This window comes from Sturnira hondurensis, unplaced genomic scaffold (assembly GCF_014824575.4).
Source record: "Sturnira hondurensis isolate 20B ecotype Veracruz unplaced genomic scaffold, ASM1482457v3 Scaffold0016535, whole genome shotgun sequence".
Lineage (NCBI taxonomy): Eukaryota > Metazoa > Chordata > Mammalia > Chiroptera > Phyllostomidae > Sturnira > Sturnira hondurensis.
Window position 1 is genome coordinate 294,148 of NW_028089166.1, and position 15,652 is coordinate 309,799.

The following is a 15,652-nucleotide window of genomic DNA, read 5'->3' on the forward strand; positions in this document are numbered from 1 at the left end:
TTGTTGGTTGTTAATTTTATTCCATTCCTAATTATTCACTAGCTACACCTTTGTGGGAATATACCTACCTGTACTCACTAGTGAGCATTTTCATATAGAGGATTGGGTCTGGAATACAAGAGTAACTCAAGGAAAGCCCTTTGCAAGTCATATTAGGCAGTGATCCCTAGAGAAATTAATGAAGTGTGTAAATATATAGGTACATATACATATTTACACACACACTATTCATGTGTATTCTTTATACATGTGTATATATGGATATGTGTGTATGATATAATATATAATACAGAATATTATATATGGCATATTATAATAGATATGAATACACACAAATATATGAATATTATGTGTGATATATGTGGTATATCATATGTGATAATATAAGATAATATTCTATATTATATAGACTATATCATAAATATCCATATATTTACACATGTATAAAGTATACACATATCATTGATATATCACGATACATATATACACATCACATATATGCTATTCATATGTCATATATGATAATATTATATATTATATATTTTATATTATGTACACACATATCCATACACACACACACACACACACACACACACACAAGTCAGCTCACTTATATAATTATGAAGACTGAGAAGTCCCACAGTCTGCCCCTGCAAGCTAAAGACTCAGGAAGGCTGGTGGTAAAGTTGGAAGGACAGAGAGACTGGTATAAATTCTGATCTGAGCCCGAAAGTCTGAGAACCAGGAGGTCTCACAGAGGAAGACCAGTGTCCCCAGCTCAGGGGGAGAGAGAAGCTAATTCTCCCTTCCCCCTTTTTTGACCTATTCAGGCCCACTATAGATTGGATGATGACCACCCACATTGGGGAAGGTAATGTGCTTTTACTCAGTCAACCGAATAAAATGCTAATCTCTTCCAGAAACACTCTCACAGACACATTCAGAAATAATGTTTAACCAGGTATCTCTGGTCAACTTATGTGAAGTTGACATGTAAAATTAGCAATCCCACAAGCATATTGGTTATTCTGTATTTCTTGGTAAAGTTGGTTGGCATTGGAGGCTATACTTTAAGTTTGAAACAAGTGCAAGATGTTTATTGGGATGGACATGTATAAAGAAGGAAGGAGAGAAGTTTGTTGATAGAGACAGTGAAGAAGCACTGCAGATATGAATCAGAGAGAAGGCAATCATTAATACTTTAACTGAAAACATGGGCCAGTGTGGGGTAATGAGAAGATAGTGTGGTTGGAAGCCTGCCAAACTCTTGAATAAGAATCCCATCTTGAGACTTGTCAGCTATATTATCAAGGGTGAATTGTGTAACCTCTCTCCTGAATGTTTTAACATCTCTAAAGTAAAATGTAACATGTTTTATACTGTTAATTATAAGAATGAAAAGAAATGATATGGAAAACACTATCATGAAGGCAACCAGTAGCAAGTGTCTTTCTTCCTGTTAAGTACTGTTTTTAACTAGGAAAGTGAATTCATACCTATTATTATTTTATGACATGTAGAGGAAAATATAGCCTTAATTTTATCTTCAGAAGATAGGTATAAAGTGAATTATGCATATATTAACATACGGCATAGTTCTGTGAATTCCAGACCCCCAAATAATTAACTGCATAGACTTGTTGAATAACCATTCTGATTTTTGGGATTCTTATTTGTAAAATTGGGATTATACTCTTATGGGTTTATGTTGAGAATTACATAAGATAGTAATCATGGAGCATCTAGTTCTGGACCTGTCACAGAATACAAGTGGACTTATGTAGGATAAAAGCATTTATTTAGATGTCAAGTTCTAACTCAGGAGAAGTACATTTGTAACTAATGCTCCATTTGAAACCTCACATGTTTTGAAGTCATGAGAATATAGTGAGAATATATTTCTTTCGTTAGACCCCAAACAAAAACTAATTTTAAAATTAAGAGCTCTTTATTTTAAGAGCTCAAGTTGTTCATTTTCTACTAGTATTGATAAGTTGATAGAATTTTTGGTAATATGTAAATTTTTTTCAGTCATTTTGATCAGATGCCTACTGTTCCGTATTTGACAGATTAGAATGAAAAAATTCTCATTATGAAGTAGGGCTCATTTTACTTTCTGTAGTTGTCACTAAAGGTCTGTGTGAAAACATTGCTACCGAAGAGGAGGCTTAACTCTATTTCCTGAAACCTGCTTGGCAGTTACGCGATGTTAGAAATTAGTTCACACACAGTAACCACGTGGTTACTGTCTTCTTCTCCGTCTCCATTTTTATTCTTCATGCAAAAGTACAGAGTGGGAAAACTACTTGCTTACCACCCTTTCCAGTGCAATTTAAGCTTTTCAAGAGGGGACATCTTTTTATGTTGCTCACAGTACCTACTGCATGTAATAATCGTATGTAATGACTTAGTGGTAGTTTAAAATAAGTATCCAATTAAATTATGCTTTTTTGCATGTATTAGTATGTATTATTCTAATAAATTGAGGTTATGTGGTTTAAGTAAAAAAAAAGTAACTATTTAAGTAAAAAAAAAGTAACTATTCACTTCCCCTATTTGTGCTCTCCTACCCAATGCCATCTTTGTAAAAATATCATTTTACCTATTAAATTAAATAGTTTAATTTTAAAAGAAAGGGAGAGAAAGAAAGTTAAATATATAATTTTGAGGAGGGAAATGTGAGTAGAAAAAATTCTTTTGCTTGGTCCTCAAATACAAAGTTTATTGTCCTAGTGTGACCAGAAAGTCACAGAAATGCTGGGTAAGACCAGAAAATATGTATAATTTTGTTGCTGGTATCTCCTTTGGGGCTCAAATTCAATCACTTATACCCCTGAATCTTTTTTTCTGAGATGACAATCCTATTTCTATTTCACTTGGTAATTCCTGTGAGTTTCCCTCTTTCTAGTTATTTGGGGATTGGGATGATTAATTAATGTTTTTTTCTTTTCAAATATAAAATCACTACTAATGTCATTGCTCTTTTGGGCAAAGTGAAAACTCTGACCACTCTGATTTCAAAGAGTTTAATCTCAGAGTCCCAATTTCATCCACCCATTATGCTCTTAAATTATATAATTTTAATTAAACATTTTAATTGAAACTTTCATACTTGGCAATTGCCTACTCTGCTTATCACTGAAAACCAGACAACTCATACTTTGTAGTCATTCAAATGTAATTAAAAGAAGTTTTTCTTAAAATTCTCTGTGAAAGCCATACTTCGTTCATTATTTTATGAGCTTATAAAATTAAAATGAGGCAATACATGCTACATATTATCAACTGGGAAGAGGTTGGTTTGCAGATGAGAGGAAACCCAAAATAACATTAGCTTAAACTAGTGATTTTTCTACCAGTGTGCCCTAAGAATTTTTAAGAGCTGTAGTACCTATCTCATCAGCGGCACTGACCTCTTTTTTCTTAGATCGTCCGATAAAAAAATGACAGCAGCCAACACATTAGTGGTCCAGTGTGAATGAATCAAAATTATACCTATTATTTTGGCAGACCAGCAAAAATGTTTTAGGTGTGTTGCAGAATTTTAGCAATTAGTTTATGTGTTCCACGAGATGAAAAAGGTTGAAAGTCACTAGATTAAACTAGTTCCAATGACATTTCTGTCTGACAAAAAGAAGGCCAGAGGTAGGCCAGCCCAGGGTTGTGGACAGTTTCACAAAGGGCTCAGTTTCCTGGGCTCTTTCTAGTTTGCTCTCCTCCATCGTCAGAACAGGACTTACGAACCTGGTAAGGACTTACATACCTTAGAGCTACACAGACCACTGTCCTTTCGTCTAATTGGACAGAGTTTAGTCACATGCCCAAGCCCAGTACCTTATTGGTAATGGTTCTTTATATGTGTTCAGGGGTGAGTGCATATTAGGCACTTAATTCCTATTCCCTATTCCCCTGGAATTACTGCATTTGATTCAAGTATTAGAAACTCATGTTACAGTGTCGGTTTTTAAAGAGGACTATGAATTTGATTCCATTTACTGCAGGTAGAGTCACTTGAAATTTTTGCGTGTTGTCTCATTTATCAAGCGAGATTTGGAGGCACTTGTGTATTATGGGTATAAGATGATATTAATTATTCCATTCCATAGTAGAAATTAAAATTTTATTTTTTCAGTTGTCCTATTATAAACATAGCCTAAAACTAAGCATGGATCTTGAGAAAACAGAGAAAATATAACTATAATGCCACTTTACAGTAAAATTATATAAAATCTCATTATTAGAGTCTTTAGCAAAATTAGCCACTTCGATTAGGAAATTTGAATTAATGGGAAGTTCAAATATGTCTGCAAACCAATGCAAATTAACTTCACATGTAAAAATATTGAACATCTAGAATTTACAATATTCTATCTCTGAGGAAAAAAATCTTACTTTTAAAGTGCCTACATGTATTAAAAAATAATAAAACAAACAAAATTCAGAATAAAAAATCTCATTTAAGATGAAGATGCTATTTTGTTGGTAATTGGACCCTAAGGATTATAAGTTATTTTGTGAGCCATCACCTGTGAACAATGTTATCCGATTTATTTTGAGTACGAAGTATTTTTGCCCTGGAAATAACCAAACTATTTATTACTGAAATATTCTCAATAATATAATCTTAATTTTAAGTTGTCTTAGCTTTTGTTTCCAAATGCTTCCTAGGTAGATGGCCATTTAATTTCAAGGAAACCTGCTGTTAATGGCTACTGGTAGATAACACTGTTATCCTCTGTAACTTTGAGTTTTCATAGGCATGGTTTGATCTGTCTGGAACTTGATTCCTGCATTCTTCACTTCTCTACAAACTCCACCGTACTATCGCCTGGGGAAGGTGTACCCTTTGTGTATTGTCAAAACACTTTATGCTTTATTTACACTGTATTGTGGTTTTTTGCTTGTCTTCACCGTGGAGCAGTGTATTCAAAAGAATACTTATTCATTGTTCAGTGATTGTGGTCTCAATGTTTAATATGTCATAGTGGTACCACATGTTATGCATTAGTGAAATCAAAAAAGAAACCAAGCAACTATCTTTTACCTGTTCCATAGTTTGCAGGGCGTATCACTCAGTAAACCACACCCCATCGCACCTGTGTTCTACGTAAATACTTACTTGACTGCAATGCATACTCTTGAAAAGTATACTTTTTGTCTGCTGATGTGCTTTATTATACCTTTTGCATATCTCAGATTTTGACTATTTTTAAAGATGTTTCTGCCCTGGCTGGTGTAGCTCAGTGGATTGAGCGCGGGCCTGCGAACCAGAGGATCATGGTTCCATTCCCAGTCAGGGCACATGCCTGGGTTGCAGACCGGTTCCCAGCAGGGGACCCACGAGAGACAACCACACATTGATATGTCTCTCCCTCTCTCCTTCCCTTCCCCTCTAAAGATAAATAAATAAATAAATCTTTAAAAAATAAATAAGGATGTTTCTTAGAATGTAAGGCAAAGGTAGCCTCACATGAAAATGTGAAGGTTTAACAGTGCTATTTGGACAGCAGCGTTATTGTAGAGACCCTAATGGTTTGTTCAGATGTGCTGACAGTGGTGGGGAGGGCCATACTTTTTCAGAAAACTGTACTTTTTTATGAAAATAGAAATGATGATAGATTAGAATTATATGGAAAATTACTTAATCCCTGCAGTTTGCTTTCTTATAGTCTTTATTCTTTATGTAGTTCATGTGTGTGATTGACAGGGATATGAGAACCTTATTTCTGGTAGTAAGTCAGCTTTACATGATGTGAATACAATTATTTCCCATTAGGTTCTTGCTTGATGGTATGTTAAAATGTGTCCTTGTTTTTAATACTGTATACATAGAAACCAGAAGATTATACTGACATGATCAGCATGTAAACAATCTATGTCATCAACTTAAAACGGTCATTTGGTGTGAGTGATCTATGAAAATACACATCCTACAAATACTAATGAGACTGCCGAGCTCGAATTATAGCACACTTCTTACTAGGTATGTGACCTTTGGTGTGCGGCTAAACTTTTTCTTGTCCAAGGTTCATCATCCGTAAAATGGGGCCAGTAAGAAGAACCTACATCATAAGATTATTGTTGAGTAATAAATAAGTTACCATATATAAAGTGCAGGATGCTATTATCATGATTCCTACCACCATAACTATTATGATGTGAAGGGTTTCTGTCCCTCTCTCATAGCTTCAGTAAAATAAAGAATGGGTTCTGTGAAGGTAGGACAGGGCAGTAACAGAAGCTTGGTTGATTCCTTTTCACAGCATCAGTGCAAGTTAGTGTTATAAAAAATCTGAAGACTTTTAGAGTAAAAGCAAACATAACCTACTATGCATGTGTGTAAATTTTCACTTTTTATTCTGGAACGAGCATGACATTTAGTATCGTTTCAGTCCTCACTTTGCCTTCTTAGGAACCACGAAACCTGGGGTTAGTTGGTAAATCCTCTGTGAACCTCTCTCACTTCCTGTGTAACATGGGGCTGAAGATAGCACTTTTTATTGCTGGACAGCTGCTGCTTGCTTCTCAAGCCTTTGCCAGTGTCACTTTGACTCTGAACCTTTGTCCATTCCTGAGTCGGAGGAGTTTAGTCCTCTGTCCTCTATCACAGTGATTCTCCTCACCATTTTTTAATCTCGTCTCTACCAGTAGATTGGGCGTCATAGGCACGCGCATCTCTGTCTCATTCACATTTGCAGCATGATTCCTAGGGAATAGTTGTGATGCTTAATTAAATCCTTGGCCACTAGAAATCAGTCACAAAGCCGTCTCAGCTGGTTAGACTCACGCCTTTACTAACTTTTTGTATGTGGTGCAGAGGATGATACTGTAATTTACAGAGCTACAGGGTATAATTCTGAAGCCTTGTCTGCTGCCTATCTCCGTGTGACTTGATTCCTCCAAAGAATAAGGCAGGCCAGACAGGGTTGCCTAGGCCTGGCTGTCATTCCAGTTACTTCTTTCTCTTCCTTGTATATTTTATTTATTTATTTATTTATTTATTTATTTATTTATTTTTGTTGTTCAAGTACAGTTGTCTCCTTCCCCCCCACACAACTCCCCCCAACCCTGGCCATCCCCACCTCCCTCCCTTGATCCTACATCTTTGTATGTTTTATGAATAAAGAAAATGACAGGAATATTATACATCAGTACTGGGGAGCCCATGAGGCTGAACACACACATCAGTTTTCAAGGTTTATGGGCTTTAGGCACCTTGTCAAAGAGATGTGCTCATCTACCCCTGTCTTCCGTGTAGCCTAACTGCATACTTGCCCTTTAGGAATGTAATTATGTGGAGACTAATTAGTGGGCTATCGCAGTTATTTAGGTGACAGGAAAGATAAAAAGGGCTCAGACAGCTATAAAGATGAACCTTGAGGGGCAGAGTAAAGAATCTTAGAAAACGAGACTCGGGGGGCTTCGGGGGCTTTGTGAAAGGTGGAAGCACGAGGACAGATGGAAAGTCAAGAGTGATAACCAGGTTTCTGATTTTAGCAACTGCAGTCAATGAGGGTGCTGACCATTGAGGACCATTCTTCTTTCTTTATTTTATTGTATAGTTTTCAGTGGGAGTTACTGTTTTTAATATTTGAATGTATTGATTTTGAAATTCCACTGAGCAGCTAAGTTGATGTAGCTCAGTAAAGTGTTTAAAATGGATCTGGATGTCAGAAGGGAGAACAGTCAGCAGATGATGTCATGCAGAGTCAATATTTATCCAGAAAGTGGAAAACGACAAAGTCTTGTGAAGCATCAACTTCTTTTAAAGGAATAAGTGAATAAAGAGATACTTTCTCCATTTTCTATAGGACGGTCCCAGGGATAAAAGAGAACTAGGGGAGGAGACTGGTTTTCTGGAAGCCAAGGAAATGCTGAGTTGCGGGAAGGAAGATGAGTTCAGTAGTTACCAGCACTACAGTTGAATGGGTGGTGCATATAGACATACTGTTTTTCAGGTCTGATGATTAGTAGAAATTTCATTATGGCATTCTTGGAATTCTGCAAAAGAGCCTAAACTGGCTTTTAGGGGTAAATGGAATTTTAGTCATCGGACATGTACATCATAGGCAGTTTTACAGGAAATCTGACTTTAAAGGGAAGAACAGTAACAAGTAGTAGTCGCAGGTAGATGCGAGACTGAGTCAAGGTTGTAGGGGTTCTCCCCTTTAGGCTAACGGCACAAAGACATGTTTGTGGTCTTCCAGGAAAGAAAACTGCAGTGCAGAAAGAAATGGAAGGTGCCGCCTGAAGAGAGGCTCATGGGAGGGTTTTAATTCCCGAAAATGGTGGAAAGAACAGATTAAGTATCTGGGTGGTGGCTTTCTTCTATGGTCATTAGCCTTGTATCAAAGGGAAAGCGCCTCTTTATCTGAATCTCAAAGGGAAGTGATGAAGACAATTAAGTTTGTGAATGATAACTTTCTAAAACGAGCCAATGTATATGAGCTTAGTGAACTGGAAAGCATTTAGTCAATAAAGTTAGTGATAAAGACTATTATTTCTTTTTTGAAATGCGTGTGTGTTCTTTTCTTTATCAATTTTACCTGCTTTTAAAGGCAATTGAACATTTTCACAAACTCTTGAGCTCTGCAGAAAACATTGTTCTTCTTTGTTCCTAGCAGCTGAAAAGTATATTTAACAGTAAAGCATGTGAATTTTGTGATCACACTAATCGTTGCTCAAAATTTTAAATAAAAATGTACATTTGTATATAGATGTAAGTGATGTTCAGGTATTTTGGAATGGTTTGATTTATTCCAATGACTTTTTAACAAATAGTATTAGAAATAATGAGGTTAATTTGCACTAATGGCAAGAGTGAGCAACCTTCAATTTCAAAATGATTTGCTTTAGATATTTTTAATGGTGCCCATTAAATAATAAACTGATCATCCAGTAATACTCTGCAAAATGATAAGCTTTTATCAGTAACCTCCTCATTTCTCAAAGCTCCACTGTACCAGCCTTTCAGAGGCTTCAGCCGCTGGCTCGTAGAATCTGCAATTTGAGGATGATAACAGCAGCCCTCAGGCCCCAAGGAGGTGCCAAATGTCTGTAAGATACTTGCTGATTACAAGAGAACAGGGACTGTCTAAAAAGCTCTCTGCAAGAGCCTTTTAAACTTAGCCTAGTTCCCTGACACTGTATTTTCATAGATATGATTATAATTAATTCTCAAATAGGTCATGAGGATGGGGTCTGGAATGGCTGGGATAGTCCCTGTGGCTCCTGCCAAGAGCCTTCTGGGGGGAGGGGCGTGGAGTCTGAGGGTCTGTAGTGGACTGAACTGTGCCCAGTGTTGTGCAATTTAAGCTCACTTGACCAAAACCAAACAAGGAAACATCAGCGTAGATAGTCTTCAGTCTTTTCCTTTGGGTCTTTATGGCATCAGATTAAATTCTGACTCTCTTTATCCTATAGACCTAGATTACCCTTGCCCTTTGGGTGAGAGAGGCATCATATCTATCTATCTGTCTATCTATCTATGTACTTATATGTGCATATATACTTATATATAGATATATGTATAAATATTTAACTTAGAAGAGTTTCCTTTCCGAAGTGAAGAAAATGTGCCTGCTGCCAGAGAAAGCCAGGTGGTTTGTAATTCCAGTGGGAGAGAAAAGTCTGCTGGAGAGGGGAAGTGTGGTGAGAGCACAGTGCTTTTTGAAAGTACTTCTTAATACTTTCTAATGCAATGTAAATGCAACTGATACCTCTCCAATATTTTCTCTCCTGAGGAATAATTTCCTCGTATTTAGAATTCATTTTTATAGTATCAGGCCAGCATTTCTATGGCCCTTTAACCATTTTTTATTTTTGAAATATGAAATTAAAATGTGTGGTTTCATGTGTAGTAATATAGCCATATCTCCAAATTTCTATTTTCCTCATGCAGGGGGTTGCTTCTGCAGGAGAGCAGCAGGTTTGCAGAAGCATTACATTATTATAAATTGGCGATCGGAAGCAGGCCTACACTGGCTTGTAAGTAATAGTCAAGTTTTTCTTTTTAAATACCTCTTTGCTTCTTTATGCATGAAAATGATCATGGTGACTTACCACCTCACAGAGAAAAAAAAAATGTTATTCCTTTTTTTGAACAGTTGCCAGTCAAATTATAAGCTTCTAAAGTCTTCTCTCTCAATTTATTCATATTTTGATATCAGCTTACCATTTTTAATATATTAAGCTAAGTACAACTTTTATTCAGCTAGATATTAAGCTTGAAATATTTTGAAATTTTTAAAGATTTTTGTGGGGGTGGATGGGGTGAGGGAAAGTGGAGACAACTGCACTTGAACAATAAAATAAAAATCGGAAAAGAAAGATGGTTAATTTCTGTTTATTTTTAGAGAGAGGGGAAGGACAGGAGAAAGAGAGAGAGAGAGAAACATTGATTGGTTGCCTCTCATATGTGCCTGGGCCAGGCACTGAACCCACAACCCAGGCACATGCCCTGACCAGGAATTGAACTGGTGACCTTCCCTTTTGTAGGAATGATGCCCAACCAACTGAGCCACACTGATCTGGGCACCAAAATATATTGAAATTTTTTAAAAATATTTTTTATAAATTTTATTTATTTATTTTTAGAGGGGAAGGAAAGGAAAGAGGGAGAGAAATATCAATGTATGGTTGCCTCTCATGTGACCCCTGCTGGGAACTGGCCTGCAACCCAGGCATGTGCCCAGACTGAGAATCGAACTGCGATACTCTGGTTCGCAGGCCCGCGCTCAATCCACTGAGCTACACCAGCCAGGGCATATTGAAATTTTTGAGGACAGAGACTATTCCATATATTTTCTACTGCTACCTGCACTTCTTACTATATTAATTGTTCCCTTGTACGTTTGTTTGTTCCTTACGTATTTCTTCTTTGTTTTTCTTAAAATCAAAAATAATCTATAAAAAGTTAATTGAAGTAAAGATAACATATTGTATCCACAATGCACTTCATCTTCTCACTTTTATATTTCTACACTCCCCCCCGCAGCTGCATATTTAAACACCGGCATTATTCTAATGAACCAAGGAAAGACAGAAGAAGCCAGACGCACATTCCTAAAGTGTTCTGAGATCCCCGACGAAAACCTAAAGGACCCTCACGCGCATAAGAGCTCGGTTACCAGCTGTCTGTACAACCTGGGGAAGCTCTACCATGAGCAGGGTCGCTATGAGGTCAGACCCAAACCCCTCTGCCCTCTTCCTTCTACCTCCTTCTCATCCAGTCTGTGTTTCCTTCCTATGTTCTCATCACCGGGACACTGTGATCAGTTAAGAAGTTAATGTGTGGCTTTATTTTAAGTTTCACAGTGAAATTCGTTTGGGGGCAGGGAAACTGTGCTAAAGAATCGTAACAGATTTCTGTACTGTGAATTTCTCAGAGCAGGAAAGGGGAAGAAGAACCATCAAGTCACAAGCTTATTTGCTTATCTCAGATTTTATGATCCAAGAGACATTGTTATTGTTAACCTTACGCCCAGTGTTTAATGTTAAAAATACACTGTACTCTGAGTATTAAGATGATGTAAATCCTACCCATTTATTTTAGTTATTTTAAAATAATAATTAATGAAAAAATTTTTTTATTAGGATAGGAGAAGAGTGATGGAGGCAGGACCTTCAAGGAGCAGTGGCAGGCTGAGCAGTCTTGCCCCGCCTCCCCCACCCCCCACCTGCACAGGGTCTCTTCCCTCCCATTCAGCGCTCCTCTTCCTCTCCCCGACCACCACATCCCTACGTGCTCTTTCAGGTCATATGAATAATGCAATATGGAGATAAAGATACAACTTTAAAAATAATTGCATTTAATAGTCTCAGGGTGTCTCAGTTTCTTGGTATGTTATTTGATATTTTATTTAGATCCTACTTGGTGGCCAGACTTAAAGTCAGTATAGATTTTAGATGACTGCAAGTGACTTCCAAATAGAAATTTTTCTACTGTTTTAATGGAATAATCTGTGTGAGCTAGAGTTTTATATTAAAATAAAAGAGCTTGGTGACATTCACCTACTTGTTAAACTGAATTTTTATCTGGCCTTCTTCACTGAATGGGTCAACTACTTTTATTCATGTAATTGAGGCAGTATGACAGCAAAAGACACCTTAATTTTTCTCCTCCCATGAACCGTTTGGAAATAGCAATGGAAGTTTTTAATTTTGGAAGGATGTTATTTTATTTTTGGTGAATATTCTTGTGTTTCATCTATTATTTTTTGTTTGTTTCTTAAATTAGGAAGCCCTTAGTGTATATAAGGAAGCAATTCAGAAAATGCCGAGGCAGTTTCCCCCACAGAGCTTGTACAACATGATGGGTAAGTGAGAATTTAACATTTCAATGGATATTTCAGGGACCTGTGGAGAAATTAAAACCTGTGCTTCTGTGAAATAGAATTTTAATTAGTTATCTCATTTGTCCTCCTCCCCAAATCCCTATTCCTGATTGGGTGTTGCAGTCACGTGTTTACCAAGCACACTTGTCCTGTCAAGAACAAATGCGTGCATTGTCATCATGATTCTTCACGGGGCGTCCAGATCCCAGAGTCGCTGCAAGGGACTCACGAAGCCTTCTAGGTGTTCAGTATGAGCTCAGGTCCAGAGGTTGTAAAAGATGAATGAAGTGCACAGATTGTAGTGAATTTATCAAATTCACGATCATTTTAATCACATAATTTTCTTAATCAGAAGATCTTCTAGCAGTGCTGTTCTGTCTGCAGCCTGCAGGCCTCACGCAGCCCAGGGTGGCTGTGAACGTGACCCAACACAAAATTGTAAATTTACTTAAAATATTATGAGGGTTTTTTTGTGATTATATGTTGCATTGTGTTTAATATGTGGCCCAAGGCAGCTCTTCTCCTTCCAGTGAGGCCCAGAGATGCCAATAAGTTGGACACTCCTGCTAACCATGCTATGATGTAGAGATGAATGATTTTTTTTCTTTTTCTGAAAATGTCTTTATCCCTTTTTGGAGAGGGGAATAAAAATTGGTTAAATATGTACATCCATATAGTGAAATACATGCAGCTGTTTAAAATAATGCAAAATTTATTTAAAGACTTTTAGTGTATATTAAGCAGAAAATAGCTTTTTATAGAGATGGATGTATAGTATATCATTTTTATATAAAAATTATATGTGAGATGAATGATTTTTGATGTTCATAAAAGATGGGAATAACTGAGTCAATATGTTTGATTTTCATTGATCAGGGCTTGGATCTCAATAGGTTTTTTAGATTTATTATTTTAGGGTAAAAATTATACTGTGAAAAACGCAAATGTGCTACCATAATTATTCCTTCTTTTACATTGGACAATTAGCTTACTTTTTTTATTAGAAGGCATATAAGGTAGGGAATTGGCTTTTCTAAGCACAAGAGGTCAAGAACTGGAATTTCTCATAAAATACCCACCTATCACCTGCAGCTGATCTGTGACTGTAAATTGTTACCACGGCTGTTTGATGGTGGACAGAGTGGAAAACTGCCTATTCAGTGTGTGCCTCTTGCCAGGAGTCCCTAAAGTTTAAAATGCTTTGCTGATTGGTTAACTTCACTGTTTCCAGATACCAGAGAGAAGAAAAGGGATTGATTTCATCCTCAAATCAAATTTTTTTCTCCAAAGCACAAATTGCAAACTCAGATACTCTTTTTTTATTAAACTTGGTTGGAGTTTAATATTTCTAGGCCTCCCTTATGCATGTAAAAGAAATGAGACAACATGGTATCTATATTTTATGCTTCTTTATTCCATGATTTCAAAATACTGATACTAGCTGTATGGCTTGAGCCCACACATACACACACACAATCTTAAATCCTCCCAAACTGTAGGATATATGCCTGGCAAGGACACCCACTTTTGTTTTTCTCTAAATGACAGAAATTTAAGAAAAAGTTTAGAGACAGGATGAGGTGTGGCTCAATAAACAGAAAAAATTGTGATTTGCAAGAGATTAATATATTCACTGCATGTCTTGGAGCTCCGCCCAGTAGTCAGTGCAGCAGTGGGGTGATTGGATGCTCATATTAAAAAGAATATTGGACTATTTCTAGTTGCTGCTGCTTTTTCTCTTTGCTATGGTTACTAAAGGGTAAACTCCATCTTTATTAAATGTACTTTGGCCCTTAAACTCTTATAAATTAAAACCTCACCTTATACTATCCAGCATTTTACCAGTATATCTACCCAGATGAAATGTACATGTCCATGAAGTGTGTGCCTAGAGTGTTTAGATGTATAAGAATTAACTCTACTATATTAATACTGGTTTCTCCGTTTCAACGGAAATGGTTATTTCCGTTGAAATGAATACTAAAAGGATCATTTTCTCTAGCTTTATCTAAAGAGGCACAATGATTTCCATTTATAATTTTATTCTTTAATACTTGGGAAGGCCGTTATTCCCCATTTCCCTCAATATGAAATAAGAAGTGTTTCTTATTTCATGAAATAAGAAGTGTTTCTTTAAACTAGGAAAGGACCCTGAGATCCTAAGCAACAGACTGGATTTGGCATTTTTATTGTTAGTAGGAAATGTTGCATTCAATCTAGTTAGTGATTTCAGAAAATTCATTCAATTATTTTATGTAAATAAATTTGATTGAAAATTCAGCTGGTACCTTGGGATCTGTCTCTCATGGTTACACAGATGCTGAGCACACAGGCAGTGAGAGATAAGTGTGTCCCTGGGGTTATTGTTTAGTCCTCTGTCTTATTTTCTACTATAGATAGAGTGGTCGCTTTGCCCAGACTCTGAAAAGCACTCTAGCAATTTGCAAGGGGGAGAATCACAATATTATTTAAAATTGCAGATTTCTTCCCTAATTATTGTGGCTGTGTTCTGTTTAATTTTATGTGAAGATTTGTTATCTGACCAGATTTTGTAGTTTCAATTGTTTATGAAACTATAATTTTCTCAGAGAGTGAATTCACCTCCTAATCAAATGCTTGGAATCCTCTGAGTGTTTGCTTTAACTCCTAATACATTTTGATTAGCCTCCATTTGACGGGGGAAAAAATGGTCCGGGAGATAAGCTGCTTATCAGTTCATCAGTTTCATTAGTCTGTCAGCATGTGCTGATTATCCTATCAAGTTTATCAACAGCCTTGAATGTGTTTTCTAATTCTCACATTTACATATTATTAGTGCCCTTCAGGGATCAGTGATGGATTATAATGTCTGGCTGGGTTTAACCTGTAAGTACTCATTTTTCTCATGGCTCATTCATTTTCCCCTCTATGACCACTACCCCCAAGCACTTGTGCATATGTATACAAACATGATTTTTTATCCTATTTTTCTTTTATTTGGAGGTTAAGAGAAATAAAGGAATATGTGTGAAAATACACAATCCTATGTGAATGCTATTATTAGTTTAATAACTCAGTGCATTGTGGTTGCTCTTTTTAAAAAAATAGCCCTTTGCATTTTCCCTTCCCTTGAACATTTTATGAAAAACTTATATATATGAGTCTATCCTAAATGCCAGTAGTTGACTTACCCTGAACACCAAATAAGCAATCACTTTCCCATTTGCTTATTAATTTAAAAAGTGTGATCAATTTATTTTCCAGTTTAAAATTTTTCTACATTTTACTCTAAGGTTGTTAATTTTTACTTTATCAGTCCATAAGCAATTTTTTAAATT

At 36.4% G+C, this 15,652-nt stretch overlaps 1 protein-coding gene across 1 annotated transcript in view; it reads left to right on the forward strand.

The window, feature by feature from the left end:
- The window catches only part of TMTC2 (transmembrane O-mannosyltransferase targeting cadherins 2), a 406,489-nt gene that overhangs the window by 252,498 nt on the left and 138,339 nt on the right, over window positions 1–15,652 (forward strand). Inside the window, exons 5-7 of the mRNA XM_037066181.1 lie at window positions 9,902–9,987; window positions 10,997–11,181; window positions 12,239–12,317. Of these exons, the coding sequence (XP_036922076.1) occupies window positions 9,902–9,987; window positions 10,997–11,181; window positions 12,239–12,317 (350 nt within the window). The remainder of the gene's footprint in view (window positions 1–9,901; window positions 9,988–10,996; window positions 11,182–12,238; window positions 12,318–15,652) is intronic.